The 26,302-nt window shown below is 37.1% G+C and overlaps 1 protein-coding gene across 1 annotated transcript in view; it reads right to left on the reverse strand.

The window, feature by feature from the left end:
• The window catches only part of INSC (INSC spindle orientation adaptor protein), a gene marked incomplete at its 3' end in the record, with an annotated part of 100,222 nt that overhangs the window by 54,071 nt on the left and 19,849 nt on the right, over nucleotides 1–26,302 (reverse strand). Inside the window, exons 2-6 of the mRNA XM_082318775.1 lie at nucleotides 12,635–12,980; nucleotides 12,078–12,130; nucleotides 10,232–10,355; nucleotides 7,656–7,769; nucleotides 535–660 (exon numbers count right to left, since the gene is read on the reverse strand). Of these exons, the coding sequence (XP_082174901.1) occupies nucleotides 535–660; nucleotides 7,656–7,769; nucleotides 10,232–10,355; nucleotides 12,078–12,130; nucleotides 12,635–12,980 (763 nt within the window). The remainder of the gene's footprint in view (nucleotides 1–534; nucleotides 661–7,655; nucleotides 7,770–10,231; nucleotides 10,356–12,077; nucleotides 12,131–12,634; nucleotides 12,981–26,302) is intronic.

A 26,302-nucleotide genomic window follows, 5' to 3' on the forward strand; every position in this document is an offset into this window, starting at 1 on the left:
GCAATCCCAGTTAAAATTGGCTTTTATGAGACTTGTTGCTGATTAGCAGACTCATTTTTCTATTGGCTAGCTGTTGTATGCATCCCAGTTCTTTCTGTGCAATTACAACTCTCACAAGTTACTGCAGTACCACAAGCAGGTGCCCTACCTGAGCATCAGGAAGGGATTTAAAGAGGTATAAAGCTTTCTGTCTCTTTTAAGGGTTATTTGAAACATTGGAGTTTCTAAACAAACGCTTCAGAGAGTCCAAAGATTATAATTTCCCTAGTTTTTTTGACGTAGTCACTAACGTATTTACCCGTTTTATGAAAATTATCCTCCACTTAGAAAGCTTATTTGTGCAAGCAACCGAACAGGATAACATTATTGCTGGGACTAATTTTGTAAAGACTGAAGATGTGTTCAGCACAGAAAAAGTGAACATAGTATGCAGCAGATTATTAAACGCCACCAAGTTATCAATTCATAGAAGAGATTAAAGACAGGACTTCACTGTTTTATGATGCAGTTGGTAAAGAATGCTGAAGTGCCTACCTTTTCCAGCTGGTGCATCCCTTCCTCTACACAGCAAATGGATGCCAACGTTCTCAGCGTCTGGGGATAAAGGCACCTGAAACAATCCTGGCGACAGATCTTGAAGAGAGCAACTACACCTCCTTCCTGCAGGGGAAAAGCAAAAATCAGAAAAGCAGCACTGAATGTTTCCCTAGTACTTAACTGAGATTGGGATAGGGGGCATATTCCTTCTGTAATTTATCCAAATTAGCTAGCACCAACAAAGAGGATGTTAAGCTCACACAGAGAACTCAAGTTGATTAACGCTTATATACTAAGTGATGAAAAAGTAATATAGCCTCAGTGGGAGGTGTGCTTAGGCAATTGACTTTTACCAATTACAAGCATAATTTAAATTAAACTTGACATTCATGTGAAAATTACAAAGAATTATCAATAGGCAGCAATTGGAGTAACATTTAAGTGACAGTTCAACCATATGCTATTAGTTTAAAACAGATTTTTGTTATCATATGTTTCCCGTTCCTCTACATTTCTGAGCTCCATACAATATTTACTTAATGCTAAAATATGAAAGAGAAGGTCATATTGTTGAAGAGCTACTGAAAATAATGTGGACACAGGTGTCAAGTTCTATACAGTTACAAGCCGTATCTTCATCCTCTAATACATAAAATTTGCATTCCTAGACTTTTTTCTTTAAATGTGGCAACAATGACAAAGATTTGAGTACATATACATCCTTACAATAGCTGTCCTTAATAATTTCTGACACGGTTTGTAAACATGTAAGTGTTAGCAAAGTTCACATAATAAATGGAAAGATATAAATAAATACAGACAATATATGCACTTCATGTGGTGGGATTTTTTTGGATTGTCCCACATTTCAAAATGTTATGCCGTCAGGTAGACTACAGATGCCTGATATTATGTAAAAGCAGACATATAATGAAGAGGGGAAAGCATTTAAAATATTAATGACAGATGAAAGATCTCAGATGAAAGTATTCAGATTACACTAGTAAATTAAAAATAGTTGGAATCATGGACCAAGTGTAATATACATCCTTAATTTTAGGCCTGTTTCCGTAGCCTCTATATAAAAATATTTTTCAAATCCACAGAAATAATCTTTTTCTCCTCAACCATTTGTGTTATTTGAAAGCTCAACAGGTTGTACTGACATAAAACCTCCAGACTACAATTCAGACTTCGCTCATTTTCAGAATTCTACATATTTGTGCTAGTTCTGCTGGAATAGAGTGAAGAATAATAGAGCAAGCAAACCTATCTGTTCATTCTAACAAAAATATACATCAATTTATAAGAAAATTAAAATTCAACAAAATTAACACCTCAATATATTTTCAGGGTATAAGTTTTATATTTTGTCTTTGCACATGTATATATAATTTCTTTGAGATCAGTGAAAACAGTAGGCTTACTAAGGTTTGCTAAGAGTAAAATTTATTTCTGGAATTTTAAGGAGTGCACATGTATCTGTATAAGTTATTTTATTTCTAGTACTGCTATACATAGCCTAATGCAGAAAAATATTTCTGAGCCTTTAAAATAAAGGCTGTATACTAACAAAAAAAGGTCTCAGTCATATTTTTCCTTCCACAAAAGGACATTGATATTTCACCCAAGCAGTAAGTAAATTATCTATGAAAAATATAGAAAAAAAACTATTACACTGTTGTCCCCAAACCTAAGGTAACTGGGATATTTTTTTTTTATTTTATTATCAGTTTGAAAGTCCCCACAGTTCAGCGGAACCAGAGATGATCTGATTCTCTGCTTTAGTCATAATAAGCAGAAATTTGTGGACAACACTAGTAAAGCTCAAGTGATGTTGGCACATTTGCTTCAGGCTTTCTGTATGACAAATGGGTGGCCTGATTTTGCCTCTGATGGACAGGAAGTGATTTATTACTGCGTTTGTCAGGAGGACATCTAAACTGTTTATTTTGTGCCCTGTGTGCCATTACCAAGCTGTAAAATATTGATCACAAGTAATGAACCTAGAGAGCTGTAATTGAAATATGGAATAGGTAGGAAATGCTGAGCCTGATTCTATGGCTTGTCAAAACCACTCCCCTCGCTGGGATCTCAGCATTCCCCTGAATTTATTCACCTTTTTCAAGATTTTTCCCCTGTATCTTTTGCAATGATGACAAAACTGTTCCATCTGACAGGGATACAAATAAATTGGTCAAATGGGTAAACAGTACCATTCAAAGAAACGTAACAGCACTGAGCTTTGCTTGCTTTGAAGATTAACTTGCACTTTTCCCAAAGCTTCCAGTATGTCTAAGCATGCTTTTATTTATCCTTTGCAGACTTTTGGTCAAAAACTGGAAATGCCAAAATAACACATGAAATGCTTGCTGTAATTCAAGTTTCATTTGGGACAGGCTTCACATACTCTGTGAAGCAGTATCTGAAAAAGAGGAGAACTTGCTTTACTGCTTGAAGACCTACTTCTCTCCTGTATTGGATAAATAGGAGTTAAATTTCCTGGAGACATCCCTGAGATGCTGTTCAGAAGGGCTAGCAGGAGATAACAAAATCACCTGAGATACAATCACAAAAAGTATGTGAAGGAGGTCATGAGTATAAAAAGCCCCACTGTGCATGGTGAGTTGAGTGAATAAAGAGGGGAGACAAAAGACATCCAACTCTAAGGTGTAATATTTTGCAGTTTCAGCCTGAAATGACTTGAAGTGCAGCAAGTTCTCATCAAGCCTTTCCTCATGATGGAGGACAACATTTATAATTAGCTTGAAAGATTGTCTGCGAAGAAATCTTCATAGTAAATACTTGCTAGAAAAGGAACTGATGTATAAAGAAGGTAAGGCCGAGATGTATTAGAAGCTTCTCAGAGCAAGTGATCTGCTGCACATCCATATAGGATGCTAATGGTCAGGCATTCTCCAAAGAAGGGTGTGATCAGCAGGTATGGCTGTCTTCATTATCATTTCTGCCTCTCTCTCTTTTAGGAGACTATTATTATAGTACACAGTTCAATACAGTTGGTATTAGACTCTAATCATCAGTGAAATGGATTTATTAACAAAGGCTTTTTTTCTGTATCACTGTACCCAGCATTTATTTCTTGTAACTCTAGAACTGATTTTTACTGATTCTTCTGGTTGTTACAAAGCCAAATCAATTTAGAACCAGTCTACTTCAAGTAATGCTAATTTCTGACAAGTGCTCAAGTCCACTCAAAATTTATAACCTCTGGTTTTCAGCACCTCCTTATGCTGTCAGAACATGAAGGTAGGGTTTTAACAACCAAGACTAATTTATAATTTTTAATATGAAAGATCTCAGGATCAAAATCTAATAGATATAATCAGAGAATCATAGAATAGTTTGGGTTGGAAGGGACCTTTAAAGGTCATCTGGACCAACCACCCTGCAATAAGCAGGGACATCTTCAACTAGAGCAGGTTGCTCAGAGCCCCGTCCAACCTGACCTTGAACGTTTCCAGGAATGGGGCATCCACAACCTCTCTGGGCAACCTGGTCCAGTGTTTCACAACCCTCATAGTAAAACATTTCTTCCTTACATCTAGTCTAAATCTACCCTCTTTCAGTTCAAAACCACTACCCCCTGTCATATCGCTACAAGCCCTACTAAACAGTCTGTACCATCTTTCTTAGAAGCCCCCTTTAAGTACTGAAAGGCCACAATCAGGTCTCCCTGGAGCCTTCTCTTCTCCAGGCTAAACAACCCCAACTCTTAACATTTTTGTGGCCCTCCTCTGGACCTGCTCCAACAGGTCCATGTCTTTCCTGTGCTGAGGACCCCAGAGCTGTACGCAGTACTCCAGGGGGGGTCTCACCAGAGCAGAGTAGAGGGGCAGAATCACCTCCCTCGACCTGCTGGCCTTGCTTCTTTTGATGCAGCCCAGGATACGGTTAGCGTTCTGGACTGCAAGCGCACGTTGCCGGGTCATGTCCAGCTTTTCATCCACCAGTACCCCCAAGTCCTTCTTCGCAGGGCTTCTCTCAAATCCCTTCATCCCCCAGCCTGTCTTGATGCCAGGGGTTGCCCCGACCCGGGTGCAGGACCTTGCGCTTGGCCTTGGTGAACCTCAAGAGGTTCACATGGGCCCACCTCTCCAGCCTGTCCAGGTCCCGCTGAATGGCATCCCATCCCTCAGGCATGTCAGCTGCACCACTCAGCTTGGAGTCATCTGCAAACTTGCTGAGGGTGCACTCGATCCCACTGTCTATGGCGTTGGAGTAGATATTAAACCATACTCGTCCCAGTACAGACCCGTGAGGGACACCGCTCGTCACTGATATCCATCTGAACATTGAGCTGTTGACCACCACCCTCTGGATGCAACCATCCAGCCAATTCCTCATGCAGTGAACAGTCCATCCATCAAATCCATACATCCATATTGTAATAAAAAATCCATACATTCACGATGTAATAAAAAAGACTTTTGCAAATACATCCCTGCAATGCAACCCCAGACACTGATACAGCAAGTTAGTCATGTTCTTTAATGCTTAAGTATGTGTCTTAAGACCTGACAGAGGAGTATTTTAGCAACATTTGGTTCCAAAGGTAGGAAACTGATCTGCAGACAGAAACCTGACTAAAAATTTCCCCTGGTAGTTGCAGCAAATGCTCTACTTGGCTCTTCCTTTCCTTTAAAATTAATTTTCCTTTAAAATTAATTGCTTTTAAAAATATTTAAACCAGTAGAGTTTCCATTATGCTGCCACCAGTGTAGTTGCCTGTAGATGAACACTACATATTATGGTTTGAAACTCACAGTTCAATGTCGGTTATTCTATTAGCTCAGAATTCAAGGATTTTTATTATTATTGAGGTTTTCTCTCTTCACTTCTTATCTTGCTCTTGCTACTACTCATTTGTATTAGAGATCTTAGTCTTTATACGTCTCATAGCTAGTGAGAACAACTAGCTGGCTGCCAGCGTGAGTCAGCAACATGACTCTTTCACAGCAGATTACGAAGTTACATGCTAAAAGAAAAAAAAGTCGAAGAATGCCTCCAGGTGGAATAAAATTATCGGTGACACTTCAGCATAGGGGATTAGCATTTCAAAGCCTTTTTAAATTTTGGTAAAAATATTGTCAGGGGGAGTAGAGGGAGGGAGAGAGAAGACTGAAACTCTTACCAAAATGTAAAGTGAGAAAACAGTTCATGTAATATTGTAGCTTTATAACGTTATCATGATTTCTTGTTTGCGTGCGCAAGATTTTGGTGTGCTTTAGAGTTGTAATTTATAGCTTGGGACAGAAAAAAAGCTAACAACAGCGTTCCACAAGATCACACATTGTCATGGAGGGTAAGACTTCAAGTTTACATGAACAAATTTGTTGAGTTTTCCTTGCACCGTAAACAAACATTCCACTTCTCTGGCTAGTTTTTACAAAGATAATGACAACTCTCAAGGAAACTTCTGTATATGTGAGAGATTTTGAGACCTTTACAAAAATTGAATCCATTCTCACCCCTCTTAATAAGTAGGTGCAGTTCTGGATTTTTTTTTTTTTTTTTTTTTTTTTTTTTTTTTTTTTTTTAAATCACCCTGCACTTTCACTGGCATAGCTAACTACTCAAGCAACTGAATTAAAAATTCTGGTCTGTTACAATTCCTCTGCCCCTTGCTCACTGATGCAGATAACTGAAGCAATACAGAGGGTGAAGGATGATGGTGAGTTGGGACAAATGTATTTCACAGTGCACAGAGGGAACAGACACACGGGACAGGCGATGCAATCACTGCTGTAATTTGGCGACCAAACGCCACGTAGGGTTCTTTGCATAAGGGGATGCATTTCCTCACTTGTAAACCTGTGAAACATTCAGGTTTTAGCAATAAATTAATTTAGTGATTTATGGAAGGCCAGACTTTATTTCTGCTAGCATTAAACTATTATGGAATTCACACAACGATAAAATCACAAGACCAATTTTCCTCAATTTGTTAATTCTGCACTTCTTCAATACTCAACATTTTAACGTTGTTTTTGGATACCACTGAGTGGAGCTCAAATATCAATTTAGAAAAAATTAAACCTCTCAGGCTGTTGCCAGGATCCACTACACGTTTCTGAGTCTACCTCATTCGCAACCTTCAGAACAGAGCAGTACCTTTTATGGTTCAAACATCCATCTAAAGGCAGATCAGAAGTTAATTAAATGCCACTGTTTAACCTCATCCCTGAGCAGGACAAGGGATTGGCACACCACTCCGCAAGCAGAAGCTTGGGAAAGGAGGTTTTCTTGTTTCTGTATACTCTGTGGACGTGATTATCCTATCCTCAACCTCACGCAATGCCCTGCCTTTCTCACTTTTTCAAGATCCAAGTGTCCTCAAAGGTGCAAACTCTGCAAGGATTGCCAGTATCATTGATCTTGGCAGAATAATTCATTTATACCAAAAATTAGTACCAACTAGTCAGTGAATGAGAACACGCACTGCCAGAAGTAACTGTAATGACGTTCCTCTGTAAAAGGAAAATAATGGATGCAAAGTATTTTTAAAACTGCATCTTTAATAACGTCACTAACCTCCTCTGTACATACAGCTGAAGCGCCTTGCTGTTTCTCTGTGTACTTGTCACCCATATACATGGCCAACTGTAAAGTTTCTCTCCGCTTCCATGGCTGGTTTTTAAAAAGTACTCTCAGGAGAGACACTAAAAAATGCCCAAGATGCTGATAGTGATGCCGGGAGTGATAATACATCAGGTGGCACAAAGACAACTGTAGCTGAATCAATACCCAGAAGCCTGTTGGAGCTTACCATCCTACTGCAGTTGCTTGCACAGGCATTGAGCTTTACTGAATTAAAGATTTTGGGGTTTGCGCCTTTATTTCCTTTTTTTTTTTTTTTTTTTTTTTTTTTTTTTTTTAATCTAAGAGGATAATTGTAAGGCTTGCAAAAAGCAACAAAATAAGAAAAAATAGTTTCTCAGAGTAAATTTTGTTATTCTTTAAACTAGATTATTTGTCTCCTGAAATACAGGATTTCATCTTATACTGTACATTTCAAAACTTACAACCACTACTGTGTGAATTAAAATAACTCACTTGTATTACTAGGTTACTTTGGATTAATTCACAAATCCCCTTACCTTAGCTATGATACGGCACAGATGAGCACCTTCCTGGGTAAGACTGAATAAACTACTAATCGCTGACTCAGTGAGGTACACACTATCCGACAATTCTATTTGTCTCAGCAGGTTCTGTGTGACATAAGATAATAAACATGATTTACTTCCAATGAAAAACATTATATTTATAGTGTTATAGTTAAAGATAAGATGGAGCAGAAAGTTTAGTTCATTTAATCCATATCATCTTACTTCTTACCAAGAGAAAGGAAAAAAACATGGACAGGAGTCTAACTCATAACACTTTAACAGATTTATCATTGCATTTGAATAGATGTAACCAAGAATAGTGATATTTAAAAATAAATATGAATAGAGTAAGAGATCAGTATGTGTGTGAGAACATTCAGTAAAGAACTCTTCAGTTATTTAGTAAATTATTATTTGGTTTGGCCTGGGATTGAACTAAAATTTTCAGAAGGCAACTAATTGTCTTAGGGCTGAAGCTGTATCACAAGGTGATACAAGATTTCCACCTTATTTATAAGGAATATTCCTATACCCTTTCTAACACTACTTTCTAAGGCTCTGGGTTCATCACTATTCTTAGTATACACAGAAAATGTCATTGACCAGCACAGGGAATTCTTGTAGAGAAATATAGTTTATTTCTCCAATGTATGAAACAGGTTAAATATTTTTATCTTTGTAAATAGTTATCTTGCTTTTGCATGTGTGCCATTGCATTTCACAGAGAAACACACCTGTCAGAAGAATATGAATTTTATTTAATTTTACTCTTTCTAAAAGTACATACACTCATTAGAGGAAGGATTAATCATACTTGCTAGGAGAAAGAAGGTAAGCATTTTTATACTTAATCCAAATTTGAAAGAAGTGCAAAGAAATATCCCATGGTTTACACTGTTATTGATACAAAATTCAATTATCTTCCCGTTAGAAAAATGTTCCATAAAAGATATAACTTCGCAGTTCACATTTTGATATGAAACTATCCTGAATAAAATCCTGATACACTGATTAGAAAAGAAAGCTCTTGCGTACACAATTTAAGCTGAGAGTTCTGGCCTCTCACACACTTAGTCTGCTCCAAAGCAGCAAACTACCCACAGATGATGCGGTTGTATGGCAGAAGTGGGCACACAGCCTGACTGAATGGCTCAGAAAACTGTTCTTAAAAGTGTTTTTATTAAATGACCTCTAATCCAAGTCTTCAGCCACACAAACACACATGACGTGGTGCAGAATAATTAATTCTGCTCCCTTAAAAGAAAAAGGGACTAGGATTTCAGGTGTGTCAGTAGGTGTCAAAGTGCCCAAAGACAGAACTATTTGCAATGAAGAACTGCTCTTCCGATTAAAAAGAATAAGCATCAAAACAACCACAACTTACTCACCGAATTTGCAATATGCAAATTCATTTACACACTTCAACTCATATGTGGCATTTAATTTAGTTCTCATAAATCCTAACCAAAGAACATTAGCAACTAGCTTGTTAGTTTGACTGTAATTCTGCAAATGTATTCTGGAGATTCTCACTTCCTAGCAATAATCTTTTAAAACTATAAGGGATGTTTCTGAAAGAGCCACGACTTTTTTTTTATTTCTTTCTATTTCAATGCCTCAAGGTGTGTTAGAATTTAACCAATACCATGCATTAATTTTGTTTTAGCACTGTAGTAAATACTATTTACTCTTCACTAAGCCTCTCATTTCTTCTTTTTCTATAGGGACAACATAAAATTTCAGCATAACATCACCTCTAAAACATGGACAAATTAATTGAGTGTAATTACATTTGGGGTTTTTTATTTGAGGAAGATTAGAGGGTGCAAAGGGATTACTAATGAGATCTCAAGAAGGAAACCAGTGTAAGCCAAGATAGATTGGTTAGACTTGCAAGTTGCTACTATTTCAAGAATGGTCTAATGGAAAAAAATTAATGCATTTGTAGTCTCAGCCTAATTACTCAGTGTATTTATCTACGTTTAATCACCACTGGAAACAATACATCATGCCTGCAATGATACAGCACTGTTTCTGGAAGGTTACACACACACATATAACCTGTAGACAACACCGTATTTTATCACTACTTCCTAGAGTGTAAGACACGGATCGGTTAAAATGTGTGCTGTAATAATATACTTGTTATATGTACATCTTCTAAAATGTTCAACTTTTAATGAGAATCATTGAGAGCAGGAGAGACTTTTTTCAAGATTTCTAAAGAAAAGCAGTGTCTGCATGAAAGGAGAAGAAAATGTGTCCAAAGGTTATTAACAAGATATTGTCCAGAAATTAGATGCCTTGCAATGAAGGAGGCCTACCAGGAAAAGTAAGTAACATATTGAGCCACAATATCATTGCGTTTGGGATTTGAGGTTATTGGAGAATTTGAGAATACAAACACCTAAGTCTCTTTGCAAGATATTTGAATTACCGATAATAAGTTTGCTGAAAATTGAGAGCCATAATTATAATCCTTCTCTTAATGGATGCTTTCCTTCAAGATTCAACAATTTTGAAAGACTTTGTTGGTTTGGTTTTTTTTTAAACTATAAACTAACCTGTGCCTCACGTGTTAAAACCAGCTCTATCAACTGGCCAAAATACTGAGCAATAGTAGCGAGTGTTTCATTAATACAAGATTTCATGGACTTCAGTATCTGTTCATCTTCAGTTTGGATGCACCTGAAAACAAAGAGAAAGGGATGAAGGAAAAAAGATGCAACAGACAACTATTGTTTTATCAAGCTGATTGTCACGGGTGAGCCCTGTGTTAATAATGGGACTATAATGGGATTTCAACAGTTCACATGAGGACACTGTCTTTGTGCCATTAGCATCACACCAGACTTTAATCAAAGCTTTGTCTACATATAGTAAGTATACCATCAAAGGACAACTTTGGACATCAATGAATAATTTTGGGATCACAATTTACTTCACAGACTGAAGGCCAAATTTTGCTGCAGATGCTATGCTTATACCAGTGTAATGCTGCTATTTTCCATTTATGCTTACAGTTACAGTCACTCTAGGATGTCTGCATTTCAACTGCATCCGTGTATACCCATCCATATTTCAGGACCAAAGAAGTGCTTTCAATAATTTTCATTTCTTTACCTTCTTTGCCATAGTTTAATGATAGCAGGATAAGGACCCAAAATGAATGTGTGCCCAGATTAGTAAAGTTCATTTAAATATAGACAGCGTACTCAAAAGTAAAGTTTGGCCTTCTATGGAGAAAGATTACATACACCAGCTTTACAGAGTTAGTATAACTATCCTGTAACCAGTGATATTTGGCTATAACTGAAGAAATGAGATAAAGATGGAAAACTTTATTAGTATAACTATCCTGTAACCAGTGATATTTGGCTATAACTGAAGAAATGAGATAAAGATGGAAAACTTTATACAATTCAAATTAAATAAATAATACTTCCTCACAGAAATGCATTTAATTTGAATTGTCAAAACATCTTCCATCCAGGCAGGCCACTGTAATGGAAGATGTAGTTTGGTTGCTCAGTGTCTCCACCTACACAGTAGGTCCCCTTTTCAGCTTTACCTGTCTTTCACCCACCTATATCAACTTTTTGTCAAACAGACAAGGAGGGAGAGGGCTGATTTGGGGCAGACAGTATGAGATCAGAGCTCTCATTAAATCAGTGTGCCTCATAGCAGAATATAAAAGTAAAGTCTGAGCTGTGTGGGTTTGGCAAAAAGCAATAGTGCTCAAGAAATGTTCTTTCCTGATAATTAGATGGTGTCTTTTTCCCTGATGATCCCCCAAGCAGAATCACTTGCACAGTGTTTAAAGTAAATCGAAGAAGACTGAACTGTGCTGGAGGAAACAGGATAACTTATGTTAAGCAGGGGAAATATCACGAGAAGAGATTCTTATTTTCCAGTCTCAGCATTCTGGAGTGCACAGAGCTGAGTAAGCCTACAACTGCAATTTAAAGAAACGCGTATTTATTTGGGTTTGATTTACTAATACATGGATATGTGCATACAGGAACATGTTGTATGACAGTCGTGCAATGTAAGTTTTCACACCAGCTGAAATCTTAGCTCCACAGAACTTGAAGGGAACTTTGTCACTGATATCATTAGAGCCAGACATTCTCCCTTGATGTCTAAAAGCACTGAAAAATCCACTTAGATGCAGCTTTGTGTCTATGCCAGGCTCTTTGTGCAACCGCAGATACCATCTTTCATTAGGATGCAGTTTAGATAAAAGCAACTCACTTCACCCACCAGAGGCTAACATTTCAAAAGCCTTTCAGAGCTGCAGGGGCCTAGTTCAAACATTTGAGGGTGTTAGTAGATTCGTACTTCTCATTAGAAATTCTACAACATAATAAAACAGCAAAATGAATATTTCAACTAGAAAATTTAAATTACCTTTCTGTGAATGCTGTAAATTCTGAACACTTGTCTATTAAAAGTTTTTCAAACTGCAGAGAGAGAAAGAGAAAGTGGTTTTAAAGCAATATCCATACACACAATTGTTTTTTAAAAATAAATAATGCTTGTTTATGATAATTAGGTGAAAACCCTCCAGTAACATAATATTTCATATTGACACTCTTTTTCTACTTTTCTGCAGAAAATGAGTAGAGATAAACCTGAAGTTAACAAAAAAGTAGTATTTTTTATGTTGTAAATGCAAAGGAACTCACAGATGGGGCACCTAGTTACTTCAGTCCAGTAGTCCTCAAAACCAAAACTTTTTCCAACATAATTTGTCAATATTATTGTCATTCAGAATCAGGCCTATGATAAAATAGGATCCAAAATGAGTGAAGAATGTTTCCATAGCTGAAAAGGGATTAGAAACTCTTAAACAAGGGACCAGTATCAGTATATAAGGATTTCTTACAGATTGTTTAAAGTAAGTTTTAATTATTACAATAAAAAGGTTAAACACGACAAACATTACATCAGGTAAGGCATCCTACCTGGTGCATTTCTTCTGAAGAATTCCTGGTGAACGTATTGTATTCATTTATCATTGACCGTACATGGCAGTTAACTCTTACAGTCATGCTGTGGACTCGCTGCCATCTATTCTTCTCCAGCTTTTGAGCAATCCTGGTCAACTCTGTGCTTATGATCCAAGCTCTTTTTAATAGTAGCTGTAAGTTATCACATGTGCTATATTGTGAGGAAAGGATAAGTTCATTTTGTTCATCCTTCTCAATGCTGATTGGCTTGGACTGAAGAATACACATACATTCACAGTCTGTCATCAACTTCAAATCTTCCATCCATCGCTGAACAGAGTCCACCTGAATTAAATGCATGCTAGAAGGCAGAGAAAGAGAAGGAAGAATGAGGTAAAGCAAAACCACCTTAGAATAACCACCAGGTTGCAATTGTTCAATTAGCTGCCTTTTGTCAATCAAACAATTTGCTTGCAGTAACACAGCAGCATGCTTAGCTTTCATTTGCAAACACTGGTTTTGGGTTGCTAATCACCTTTACACCACATACCCTGCTATAAAATTATTTGTGAAAAATCAGCAGAGATTAGAGACAAGTAAACAGAAGAAATTTAGACTACACTTTTGCCGGGAAATGTTTCTTGTACATTCAGAGTTTAATATGATAAAGGAACAAAGTTATGGGTGTGTTTGCGTGTTGTTTATGGGACTGTACTGTCAGCTTTTTCTAGACACTCTGCCTGTTAGACTCTTAACAGAAAAAGTTTTACCTTGCAGCATCTCTCCAAAGCCCTTCCACCCAATCTGGCACAGCGAAACCAAGACAGCAAATGATACTGTCAGCAATATCTGTTTCTGCCATATCATAATGCCTTAAACCTCAGCTGGATTCTACTTTCTGACCCGCCTTTTACCTTCCCCCTTATTTCTTACTGCTCTCTGTACAACTTGCACATCTGACTTGCAAAGCTCATTTTTGCACTACAGCAAATATGCTGTGAACCAGTGAGGCTGAAAGAAACTCCTTGATGAGTACACCCAGACACAAGGGCAATGAGCTTGCATTTTATGCCCTTGCACCCTCCAGCTAGCAATATGTGGTACCCAAGACAGCAGCTGTACTGAGCTGTTCTGAGCTCATCTTTGTAAGGGATCCTGAGTTCCCCAGAGCCTTGAGGTAGAGTTGCCTAGAACTTTTTCTTTTAGTGAGGTGCCCACATCCTAATAAAAAAACCTTAATCCTCACCCCAACATACACACATACAGAACCAGGTTTTATTAGACATAACGAGTGTTATTAACATTCTATCTAACAGTATATAAAGGTCAGGTATAGGACCCTAGGTCAGACAGAGCAAAGTTTGCACAACTGCATTCATTCTCACCTACCTTGTCTTTGCAAACAGACTATGATTTCTCCTTTTGTTTCATTTAGCTCAGGGAATTCCTTAATGGCAGCACCCTGATCCCTTTGACACCCTGGAAATTTGCTCCCTCTCTCCGAGGCCTGCCTGGCCCATTGCTGCCTCCTCCAGTCTCTCAGACTGTCTGCACAAAATGCAGGCTCCCAGCTTTGTATTTTGACTCTCGCCTACCACACCTAAGGCTGGACCTCTGTTTCCCTTTGCAGGAGGGAGCTCCCCAAGGAAGGAGCATCACCTCTGCCAAGGGGCCCCATCTGACCCTTGCTTCCAAGCCAAGGACAGAACAGACACTGTCCATCTCCAGAAATCATCTGTCCAAAATTCTTTTCAGATTTAACAGTGGGTCCCAGATTATTTCAGTTTACATTTCTCCTCCCCAATCCTCACAAGAGACCACTTCCTCTGGTAAATATATGCATAAATATATATAAAAGACATTTTTACTATTAATAGTAGATATATAATAAGTATATATATAAACATATATATAAAAATCTAAGGGACAGTTGTACAGATGAATGGGGAAAAGACAAGAGTTACTGTTAAAAAGAAAGCCCTAATGTATTTTCAAATTACTTAAATTTTCCTTATCTTTATGCAAAAGCTTAAAAGATTCTCAATGATGGTTGCTGAAACTAACCATGGTTGCAATGGTAAAGACTGACTTTATCAGTATCTGTCCCCCACTAGGCCCATTATATCCCCTCTCAATGCAATGTCATTCACTGGTAATAAAGAAAAGCAGGAGGCCAAGAGTTCAAAGAATCTCTGCAAGTCTCCATGGCATAGTAGATTTTGATTTTTATGTGTCTAAAACAGTTTCTCCAGAATTTATAAACACAAGCATGACCAACAAATGTAATATTCTCCTATACAACACACTTCCAAAAGGGCCACTTTACTTTGCAAGACTTTCAGATTGCTGAATTGCAATGAATAAATAATTTTTCTGAGAGTTTTTATCAGCTGAAGACTCAGTCTTAATTTTTGGCAAGTCTTCTTAACATGAAATACTTCAAAATTTTAGTATCTCTTCCTCAAGTGAAAGATGGATTGATACTAAAGGATTCCAAATAAGTAAAGATGAAAGGTAAAGAAGAAATGAAATTAGGTGAAAGCAAGAAGACTGGGCTTAATTATCTTTTCCAAACTTCTATGGGTATCCTACAGCTAGTCTGACAGTGTAGCAGATCGTTGTCAACCTTCTGGATACATGCTGAAGTTTTATAAGAGGCTATACCAGAAAGGACAAAAAGAAAGTTTTTATTATAGCTCCCATTCTTTTAATCCAGATACTGATTTATTGCAACCCAGCATCACAGCAGTAATCCTCTTTGCTGTTATACAAAGCTTTACTGTTAGAACAAAATCTTCAATTATATTAGCCAAGCTAAGGATGACCAGGAGGAAGGCCTTTTTAGTTCTTGTGCTTCCATTTGTCCACTGAGCACCAGCTGAACTCAAGAAATGTCCTTCCAGACTGCTGAAGTAATATTCCACAAATGACCAGAATTTATTAACATACATATGAAAAGGAGGCTCACGTCAGGTATGATTTCATATAAATCAACAGCAAACAAGATACAAGAGATCAGTTTCATTGATCCAATCCCCCTTTTCACCATATGCAATGAAACTACTTTTAATTTTAAACTTTACAGGCTACTGCAATTTAAGGTCTTTATTTCTCTCAGCTTTGAATATTGTGTAATTGCATTTCATGATCGATTGTGGCTCACTTTCTTCTTGCTATGTGTAGTCTCCTTATTGCCTTTTTGGATCTGAAGCAAGGTTTCCTAATAAACAAAAACAACAACTTTATAAGTTTGAGACCATGATTTATAACGATGTGCGTAGTTCGCATGCAGTACAGGATAAACTCATTTGACACAGAGTAATGTATTTTTCATTTTTAAAGTGCACTATGATAATTGATTAAATCTCTGTTCAGTAAGTACAAATAAACTCCTACATTATGAATTCACATGGAAAAAAACTAGAATAGAAGGTTAGTCAGAAAAAAAACAAAAAATCATTCATATTTCCTTTAATCCCAAAAGCCAATCTTCACTCTGAGAAGAAAAAAGGATGACAGAGTTGTACAAAAAAAGGTACAGATGTTAAAGAAACTCTCCTTGTTGGCTTCTGTTCCTATTGTAAGAAGTACAACTGTAGAATTTAGGATGTTCTGCAACTGAAACTTAGTATTCCTTAACTCATAACAATGGCAAAAATAATACCATTCACCTCCTTAAGAATAACCACAGAAAACTCCCCCTGCTCACTATGTCAGCTTTTCTGACACATTATTCTTTAAAATACACGTATCATGATTATTCAAGTGAAATACATAAATGATTCACCTTCATCCACATCTCGCTGTATCTAGAGAAAAATCTTTCTAAGCATTCAGCAGATGAATTTGTAGACTAATTTTTTATATATTAAAATAAGGAAAGCAAAAAATGTGATCATTCCTAATTAGCTATTAGGAATCCTATTCCAGACAGCATTTGCTGAACTCCAAAAACAAGTTGAAAATTTCCATTTTGTCTCCCCATTACTGAAAAAAAAAAAAAAAAATCTACACCTACAAAATAAAAACAGCCATTATGGGTCAGACCAAGAAAATCTGTCTAGCCCATTATCTTGCTCCCAACATGGCCATTAGGAGATGCATAAGGAAAGATTATAAGAGGCATGGCAAAAGCTGAGCAACCCCTCCTTCCCATCTTTGGGCAATTAGTGGTTCAGAAACTTCCTAAGCCAGAAGTTGTGTCTAAGCAGGATGTTTTTAGAATTCATGAAACAAAAGTAGCCATTAATCCCTTTTTGAACTCAGTTAAACTTTTGGCCTTTACAACATCTAGTGACAGTGTCTCACATTGTTTGATTATTTTTTGTATGAAAAAGTGTATCTTATTGTTTGTTTTAAACTTGCTGCCTGGAGATATTAACACAAGCTCTTTAGTTCTTTTATGCTAAGAGATACTGAAATGACAGTTCCGCATTCACCCTCTTCGTGTAATTCATTATTTTATTTGCTCTACCCTATCTTCTCTTGGTTATCTGATTTCCAAGGTAGAGAAACTCAGTCTATCTAGTCTGTCACCATACAGAAGTGATTCCGCTCCTCTGATTATCCATTTACTCTCCTCACCTTTTCAAAAAGCCTTTTCCAGTTTTCCTATGTCCTAAGATGTGATGGCAAGAACAGCACACAACATCCAAGATTCAGGTAAATTATGGATTTGAATTTGAATTACATGTTCTGTACTGTCCCTATTTTCCAAGAATTCCCAAAATTAAATTTCTCTTTTACGTAAGTATTTTCCAGAGAGCTGTTTCATTTTTACCTTCCAGAAAATCTACTTATTTTGATTTCAGAATCTTTTCCATGAGTTATAATGCACAATTTAGAGTTCGCTGTTCTATGTGTATGATGAAAGAGATTGTTCTTCAGTTCCCTTCCCCTCCTCACGTGCACTACTTTATGTTCATTAACATATAATTTCTTCTAGCATTTTACATTTCAGTGACCCAGTATTGTGAGACTTTGTGTTTGCACGTTATTTTAAATTAACCTGAACAGTTTTGCATCAGCAGGAAGTGTTGTTGTCCTGCTCTTATAACTATTTTTCAGGTCCTTAAATACATCAGGCAAGATTGGTTGAGCATAAGGGATCTTACTGGTGTGATTTTCCCCAGTTCTGTTTAATTGAGCAACAGTAGCTGGGTAACTGGCAGAGATCCTGATGTATATAGATAGTAGTTCCCCACCAGCTAGAATTTCTGAATTTAGTATGTAATGGCATATTGACAAAAAAGCAATTTGTCTAGACTCTACACTATAAAAGCAGCATTTCATGTAAAAATAGCAGTAAAAATAATTCAGTGCAAAATAAAAATTCAAAAGAAAGTCTCCAGCATTTCTTCAAAGTCATTCTATTTTAATTGAGGTTGTAAAATATTTGATGAAGTTTTCAAGAGCACTCAACTGAACTAGAGTAACTAGCAATTTGAATACTCTGAATTCTAGTGTGCTTGCCAAAGAACAGAGTCTTTAAAAAAATTGTGTTCTTTTGACAAAATCATTTGGTGTCACTGGCTGAGACCAACTTAGAGCAACAGCATGTTAAAAGTATATTGCTTCAAAAGATGCTCAGACGTTTCATACAGACATTTTTGCGCTATATAACACACTGCAGGGAAATTTCATCCTGGAGAAAGACTCACATAAAAAAAAAGTAATCCCATTTTAAATTTCTAAAAAGAGGCATATCATATTCAGAGTTCTGTTAACAGCATTTTTTTTTTTTTTTTTTTTTTTGCTATTTTCTATCATCTAGTAAGTAGTTTGTTAACTAATGAATCACAAGATCTTTAGGACAGACAAGATGGATTGACATGTAAAGAATTGCTCTATCTCATGTTGGTGCTACATGAATACAAAAGTGAAAAATTAATAATTAGATCATTTGTTTAAAACTTCCAGCTTGGACTTCTCTACTATAATTTTACTGGCAGCACAGACACTTCTTTTTTAAATTGCAAATGTTATAATGAAAAAGAGTTATACCTCTGTTTTAGCACTGAGTTTCACTAAGTGCAAAAGTTTCATGTTTTATAACATTGTGTTGAAGTCTGAGCTGATCAATTCATGTGAATAATTCCAGTAGTCATATTTATAAAGTGTAAAGACTTCTGTTCAGTCAAATTATGTTTTCAAGGCTTCTTAGCATTTTATCCATTTTCACCTATTACGACAGATTTATTACCAATCCTAATGATAGCATTTAGTACAGATAAGTCTACAGTGAAAGTCAATGCCAAGTCTTACAACTGCGCTCAAATTTATTATTCTAATTAGCAGTAGGTAATTAATTGGCAACAAACAACTTCTTGAATGGATTTAGCCCCCTCTTTGAACATAAATCATCTCTAATTTTTTTCTAATTCATCTTTGCAAAATTATTCATACGTACCCAATATACCCAGGGCCAGTTTCTACATCAATACAATGACAGCAGAACTCAACACTCAGTGGAATGATTTAGTGAAGAGCTGTAGAGACAGCTCTTATTTATCTTCAAGTTGCTTTACACAATATTAATTGCATACAAGAGCCTTGTAGATCTGTGATATTGTATTTGCACTGACTTTAGCAAAATTTTATAGAGCTAGCTAGACAGCTAGATTAGGAGATACAGAATAGCTTTAAGGTAGCTGAGAATCAGATTCCTGATTTTTAAGTGAACACACTTGCTTTGTAGATCACTCCTAATGTAATAATGGTCTATGAATATTTGGTATTTGTAATTGATGTGGCAAGCTAAAAGATTAGCTAGATGATTTGCACTGTGTTCTTTTTTCCCCTTGATTTTACATTCTTCTTTTCCAGTAGAACATCAGCAATCCAACTTCACTAGGACAAAAGATGAGTTTAGTAGCATCAATCGCCCTTCTATGTTTTAACATTTCCATTTCATTTAGGAGTAGGTTTAAACCACAAAGAAATGCAGCAGAAGTAATAGAGGCATTACCACTAGTTTCAGGAAGCAGCATGCCAATGGGCAGAATAAATAAATATTGCTAACAAAACCAGCATTACTCAAAGCTCCTAAGTAAAACACAAATGTATTACAACAGTGGTAATAAATTAACTGTTTTGTTGACTAGGGACATCTCAATATTGCTACTTTTCTGGTAACTAATATCTATGTGTCCCTTCGCCTGACCTGAAAACAATGGTCCCTCCTTGCCATGTACTGAAACTTCAGTACCACCAAATTCAGTTTGGCATCTGCACTCTGGGATGATGGAGTTACTCAAACCACCAGCCTCCTCAAAATCAGTGCTACTATGGAGAAAACATGTTAAAACCACAAACAGCTTGTGCTTTCTTAAGCATCCATCCAACTTCTGCAGGGAGATCAAATGAAGACCAGCCTGTGGAACTTAGAACTAAACATTTGTGGTCAGGCTACTACATTTTGTGAAATCTTATGCATTCGCCAATATAGAAATGTCTATAAGGAAAGTAAAAACATTATAAACACTTGTAATATGTAAGGCATGATGTGTAAATGAACTATAGCTTCATCACACCTATTTAAAAGGCCACATAAATCATTTAGTGTTAAGTGCTGCACCAACGTTCTTCTCAGATCTTTATGTTTTTCTGAGAAATCCTCACTGTAAGTTGTCCCTCTAAAAATGTCTGGAAATATTATACCATCCCAGAATTACTAGCACACTATAGAACATAAGGAAGACACAATATAAAATCACAGACCAATTCAGCTTGCTGATTAGCTTATGTAAAAATCTAGGATAAACTTATCATGCATCAATTTTCTTTATATAGTTAGAGCTTAAGTAGAGCCAGGTCCTTTCCAGCTTCTATCAACTGAAGGGATAGTCAGAAGGCAAAAGCTCTAGTTCAAACTAGCTTTGTGGATTTTGTGCCTGGTACATTAAATTGCTAAAACAGTAGCTGTGTCAAAAAGCACGTAAGCCACTGACTTCACAGAAAGTAAAGACAGCAGTAAAGGAGAATATAATTTCCTGACAGAAAGGAGGAATATGCTAAATAAACCCTGCTATCAGCAAGTTAATGACAGTATAAGGGTGCTAATTGGCTTACAGGCAAAGCTGAACAAACAGTATGCTAATACTCTCACAATGATCACCAACTAAAATATGTCTGCTGAATCTATATTTGTATAGTATTATTAATTCAGAATTGCAATGAATGCTATTGCATTTTTGGTGTCATTATAAACTAGTAAACTGACTAAAATTCCCAAAACCAATTAGCTCGATCAACCCTGTGATATTTTCATATTCAGACTTAGTAAACTGTTATGCACTCAGATCAGACTTAATGGACTTTGATCCAAGTTGAGGAATCCACCAGACTTCAAAGCAGGCAATTTTAGCCACTCTACAATTCAGACAATATAGTAGATGAGGAAAAAATGCTCTCCTGCTGGCCCTGCTGCTTGAGAGTCCATTCGTGTCAAAGTGGGGATGGGGGACTGACAATATAAATCCACTGCTCCTAGATCCCTTCACCCAAATGTGTTTGTATGAGTTACAGACATGTTTATATTTTTTTTAATCTCCACTTGACCACTGGCAAAACTAGAAATGAAGGTGAACTTATCAAATTCTGCAAGTGAAACTCTGATATAGCACTTTTTCTTTTTCTTTTTTCTTTTTTTTTTTTTTTTTTAATATTGGCCTTTTTTATTCTGTCTGTGTTTAAGAGAGTCTGTCACTCATTGAAGGTCAGAGATAACCCATTTGCAACAGGACAGTGATCATCATCTAAACTCTGCTTTCCTCTGCAAGTTCATTTCAGCAGTAGTATGCACTTTATCAGCTACACTGGCCTGGATGTTCTCTGGGCTGAGATTTCTCATTTAGCTAAACCTGCCAAACCATACGGCAGTTTTGCACTGTGCACAAAAAAAAAAAAAAAAAATGGATAAGACCATCCAATGAATTCTCTCTTGGATCAGCTCCTGTTCATTTTTAATGATATTTACAGAATATCAGTGTGAGATAGACAGAAGAGTTATACATGAAGTAAAAAATGAAAAAAAAAAAATCCACTGCCCAAGCTTTGTGAAGGATATTGGTTCTTCTGTTCAGTATGTTACTTGATCATTTGTTCTGCAGTGAGTAAGCAGATTCTCTTCATTCCTCAGGCAAATTGCTCTTTGATGAGCTGGATGAAGTAGACATTCCCTCCATCTGAGGTTAGGTCCTGAAATAAGAAACTATTCTCCCCTGCACAGACAACAGCAGTGCTGAAGACACAAGATCCTGCCACTCTTGTTCTCTTTGCAAACGACAGCCTGGATCTTGCAAAAACATGAAACAGTTATAGTTTTTCTGAAAAAATGAAATATCAGAGCTGAGGGGTCTTAGGTTTGTGCACAATGACAGAATCCATGACTTTGGACTGTGTTTAGCCCAATGTAAGCAGAACAGCATAACCTGATGGAACATCACAAGGCAGATCTACTCAGAACATTTTTACAGCTTCTTTCAGGACTTTAAGTCCAACTTGGTGACTGAAGTATGTTGATAATCTCGAAGGGATATTGTCATCAGCATACATTTAAATTGTTAATTACTGAGTACACACAAAGTTCTCACTCCCATAAAAGGCTGGGCATGTTTCCTGCATCGAGTGACAGAAAAGTCAACAAGGCCATCAGCAGGAGAGAATGTGCTCAAGATATTAATCAGAGAGTTCATCCCAGTTCACTGCTTCCTGATGCTCAGGCTACACTTGTAATTGCAGAGGACAATATTCCTTATAGCTTTATAAGAACAAAATGCCGTAAGAGAGAAGTCCTTGTAAACACCTAGCAGGGAGGGAGAAATAGAAATGAAAGAGAGAAGGAGAAAAACAACACTGGAAATAATTTGGGGCCATAGACCGTGGAAATGCTCAGACACAATCACAAGCAAGGACTAATTTGGAGACTAACATGAGAGCCCATGAAAATAGTGCCAGTGCCTCATTGAACATTTTTTTTTTTTTGTCCTCCAAATCTGCCTTAATTTGTAGTTTAATAACAAACAGTACAGCTCTCTGTGCCTTTTTCAAGGGAGTTATGACATGCATTATGAGCACCACCATTAGCCTTTCCCCTTTTACTATTTACTCATTTAAGGTCCTAACCCTACTGATTAAGTAAAGCCTGGATTACTTAATGAAGGAAGCAACAACCATTTTACAGCGAGTTATGAGATCAGTATCACTCAGGAGACTACAGAAATTTGGGGACCCTCAGTCACATCTATTGCACAGCAGCTCTAGCTAAAACTGTCAAAAAAGGGGTAAAAAAAGGATAGCCTGGTGTTGGCTTTTAAGGTTCACATTAGGACATTAATCCTTCAACAGACAAGTTAAAAAGATGAAAACTAGCAACACAGTGTCACAAATATCAGAATGAGTTGGTAAAAATACCTTAAGTAGTCTCATTCAAATAAGAAAGCAGTTTCTAATCAAACAAAGCTTATATACTTCTGTAGAAGTATAGAGGACTGAAATGAAATTTTAAATCATTAAATCCACTCTTCTGATACCAGAAGTAACCAGATCAGATAATTTTCTCATAAATGGCTTAAAAATCAACTCTAAAAATAACTTATTGTGGGCTCAAAAGTGTTCTATTAGGTGGCTATTCTAGAACTGCACTGCTCTGATAGTTAGAAATTTCTTATTTCTGATCTAAATTTCTTAAGAGCCAATTCATTCCCATTTAGTTTCCTCTTTCCTTTTAAATAAGAATTTATCTTCCAATGCATTTCTAGAAAGCAAACACATGCTCTCAGCTTCTCTTTTGCAAGACTTGACTTAAACAAAGTTCTTTAGATTCCTTTTACGAAACTACATTGCTTTCCACTCCCCCTGCCCTGAACACCCTGGTAGCTCTGTAGCTGCTGCAAAATTCATTTTTTACTGAAAGACTTGATATCCTGCTTGATAGCAAATGACGTCTCACAGTAACTTGCACAGTGACATTACTACACCCTTATCTCCACCAGAAATATCTCGCTTCATACAGTCTAGGACTGACCTTGCTGCCTTCATCACCACATCTTACTGGCAAATGCAGTCACAGTCATTATCAACTAGTATACATGGGTCCTTCTCCTAATTATTTTTTCCATTGAATGGGTTACAAATTGTTGCAGACTTTCTTGTTCTCGGGCCCTAAATGCATAACCTTGAGATTTCAGTTATTCATCCTTTTTCTTCAATACTTGACGTCTACTTCTAATTCTCTGCTTTCAGAAATAATCCTTGCCATTACCCTTTCCCATTTTACCCTTTGTCTAATAGCTTCTGCTTTCTGTATTTACTAGTAAATTATCATGTGTATAATCTCCACTGACTTTCCTTTGTTAAAGGGAAAATAGGGAAAACAAAGTTGCCTTATCAGAGAACCATAGCAGGTTATTCAGTACAATGTGTCTTTGGCAGGTTCACATTTTGGCATCCCATTTCCAATTTAATCCTAAACCTTTAGCTACTCTTTACTAGGACTTTTCCTGGATTTCTCCTCTCTTCCTTTTCCTTTCCAGTTATCTCTTATTCCACCCTCTCTCACTCCTTAGATATAAGCATTATGTTTTGCTACTTTCGACTTGGAGTTGCCACAAAATTTTGCTAGCAGGTTCAGCAGCCTAGAGTCATTTTCCTGCCTTTTTAGATTGTGTTTTGCTTCTCCCTCAGATATGTTTCTTTCCATGCACACGACAGTGTCAAAACTAGATGGCTACATGTTCCTGTCTGCACTGAAAATTAAGTCTTTGTTCTGTCAGGGTACTATGATTGCATTTAACATCTACTCCCTGCTAATTACATGAAGCAAGCATTTCTTACGTCCTTCTCTTTTAATCTGCGTGGTTATTGAATTCAGATAGTATTCATACATATTAAATTGCTTTCCTGAACAAAAGTCTCATTGGAAAAAGTATAACTGACAGTATATATAGACTAGAGTCCTAGATAGTCAAAGCACCTCTTAAGAGGCTATTTAATACACAGCCCTGCTGTGTTAGTTTCCCCACCTGGACCCTTCCTTATTCTCCAAATTAGGGTACATTAACACCAGTTACGCTGGGGGGGGAGATACATGCACACACATGCGTATAACATTTCCCTTCTCTACACACGACATCTCTCCCCAACAACAGATTATGTCTAAGGCTCTGATCTAATTGGAGAAGACCCTGTTTCACTCCTGCCTTTTGAATGTACTTCGAAATTCTGATTTCTCTTCCCTTTCCCTCTTTCTGCTGATACTACTACTTCATTCTTTCTGCTTACATATCCACTGCTGCTGACAGAGACCCCTGAGCCAAGTAGAAGCAGGAGATATTTGCACTCCATTTGGTGTTCACAGCCAGACTTTTATTTTCTGAATTATTTAAATCATAGAATCACAGAATACCAGGTTGGAAGGGACCTCAAGGATCATCTGGTCCAACCTTTCTAGCACAATCTAGATGAGATGGCGCAGCACCATGTCCAGCTGAGTCTTAAACGTGTTCAGCGTAGTGGAGTCAACCACTTCCCTGGAGAGATTATTCCAATGATTGACTATTCTCATTGTGAAAAATTTACCTCTCGTGTCCAATTGGAATCTCCTGGGAGTAACTTGTACCCATTACCCCTTCTCCTCACCATGTGACTCCTTGTAAAAAGGGAGTCTCCATCATCTTTGTAGATCCCCCTTAAGTACTGGTACAAGCTTCTGTGGCCCTCCAGCCACAATAAATATACTCAGAGCAGCAGAGTGATCTAGTGGACAGACTCCTTGAGTAGAAATTCAAAAAGTTGGGCTCCACTCTTTGCTTTCCTACTAATATTCTGACAAGTTTTGTCACCTCCTGTCATCCTTCTCTCCTGCTAGACTCTGTCTCTCTCTTCCGCTTAGCATATGAAGTGACATTTTCTTGCTTTTGCACTGAGCATTGTGCACAGCGTTCCGATCTTGGCTGGAGCTTCCAGATGCTACCATAACACATGTAGTGGAGAAAGGCAAAAATTTAAGTTTTTCAAAGCAATCCTGAGAGGAGCTCTGAAGGCTAAATAGCAAAAGGAGAAAGGAAATGAGTGGTTATTTTTACTACCATAAAGTTGCTTTTGAATGAGGAACAACAGCTGAAGTTTGAAGAATGCCCGAGCTAGAACAGTCTCATTAAAATATAAAATTCAAAGCAATTGGATTCCAAGACCTGAAAAAAAGACAAGAGTTCAGGAGGGTTCTTCAAAATGCTCAATGAGGTGAGGAAACAACCACAGCCTGATTTCCTGGTGAAAGTAAAGATGAGTGGGTTAGGAGTCCCGCAGATTGCTCATTCCTTGGAAATAATTCATTAGTGAGGACTTTTCACCTTCCTGCTGTTCAGAGCAGCTCTGGTAATCTCAGATGTAAAAGAGGAGCAAGGGAGAGAGCAAATCTTGCTGACAAGAGCCCCATTGCACAGGTGTCAATCTCCATCTTCAGAAGGGAGCAGGTGAAAAGAATTATATACCATGGAAGATAGAACCAGGTGGCTTTTCAGAGACTGAGAGAATATTACAAATGATGACAAGAAGAGAAGACAGAAAAAAGATCTCTTCTTTTTCCCCCTTCTTAGTGAGGAGGATGAAACAGCATATCTATTTATTCCTCTTCATTTAGTGAGAGCAGGGTTTGGGTCACTGTCAGTGAATCTCTGGCAC

This window comes from Platalea leucorodia (assembly GCF_965183815.1).
Source record: "Platalea leucorodia genome assembly, chromosome: 7".
NCBI lineage: Eukaryota > Metazoa > Chordata > Aves > Pelecaniformes > Threskiornithidae > Platalea > Platalea leucorodia.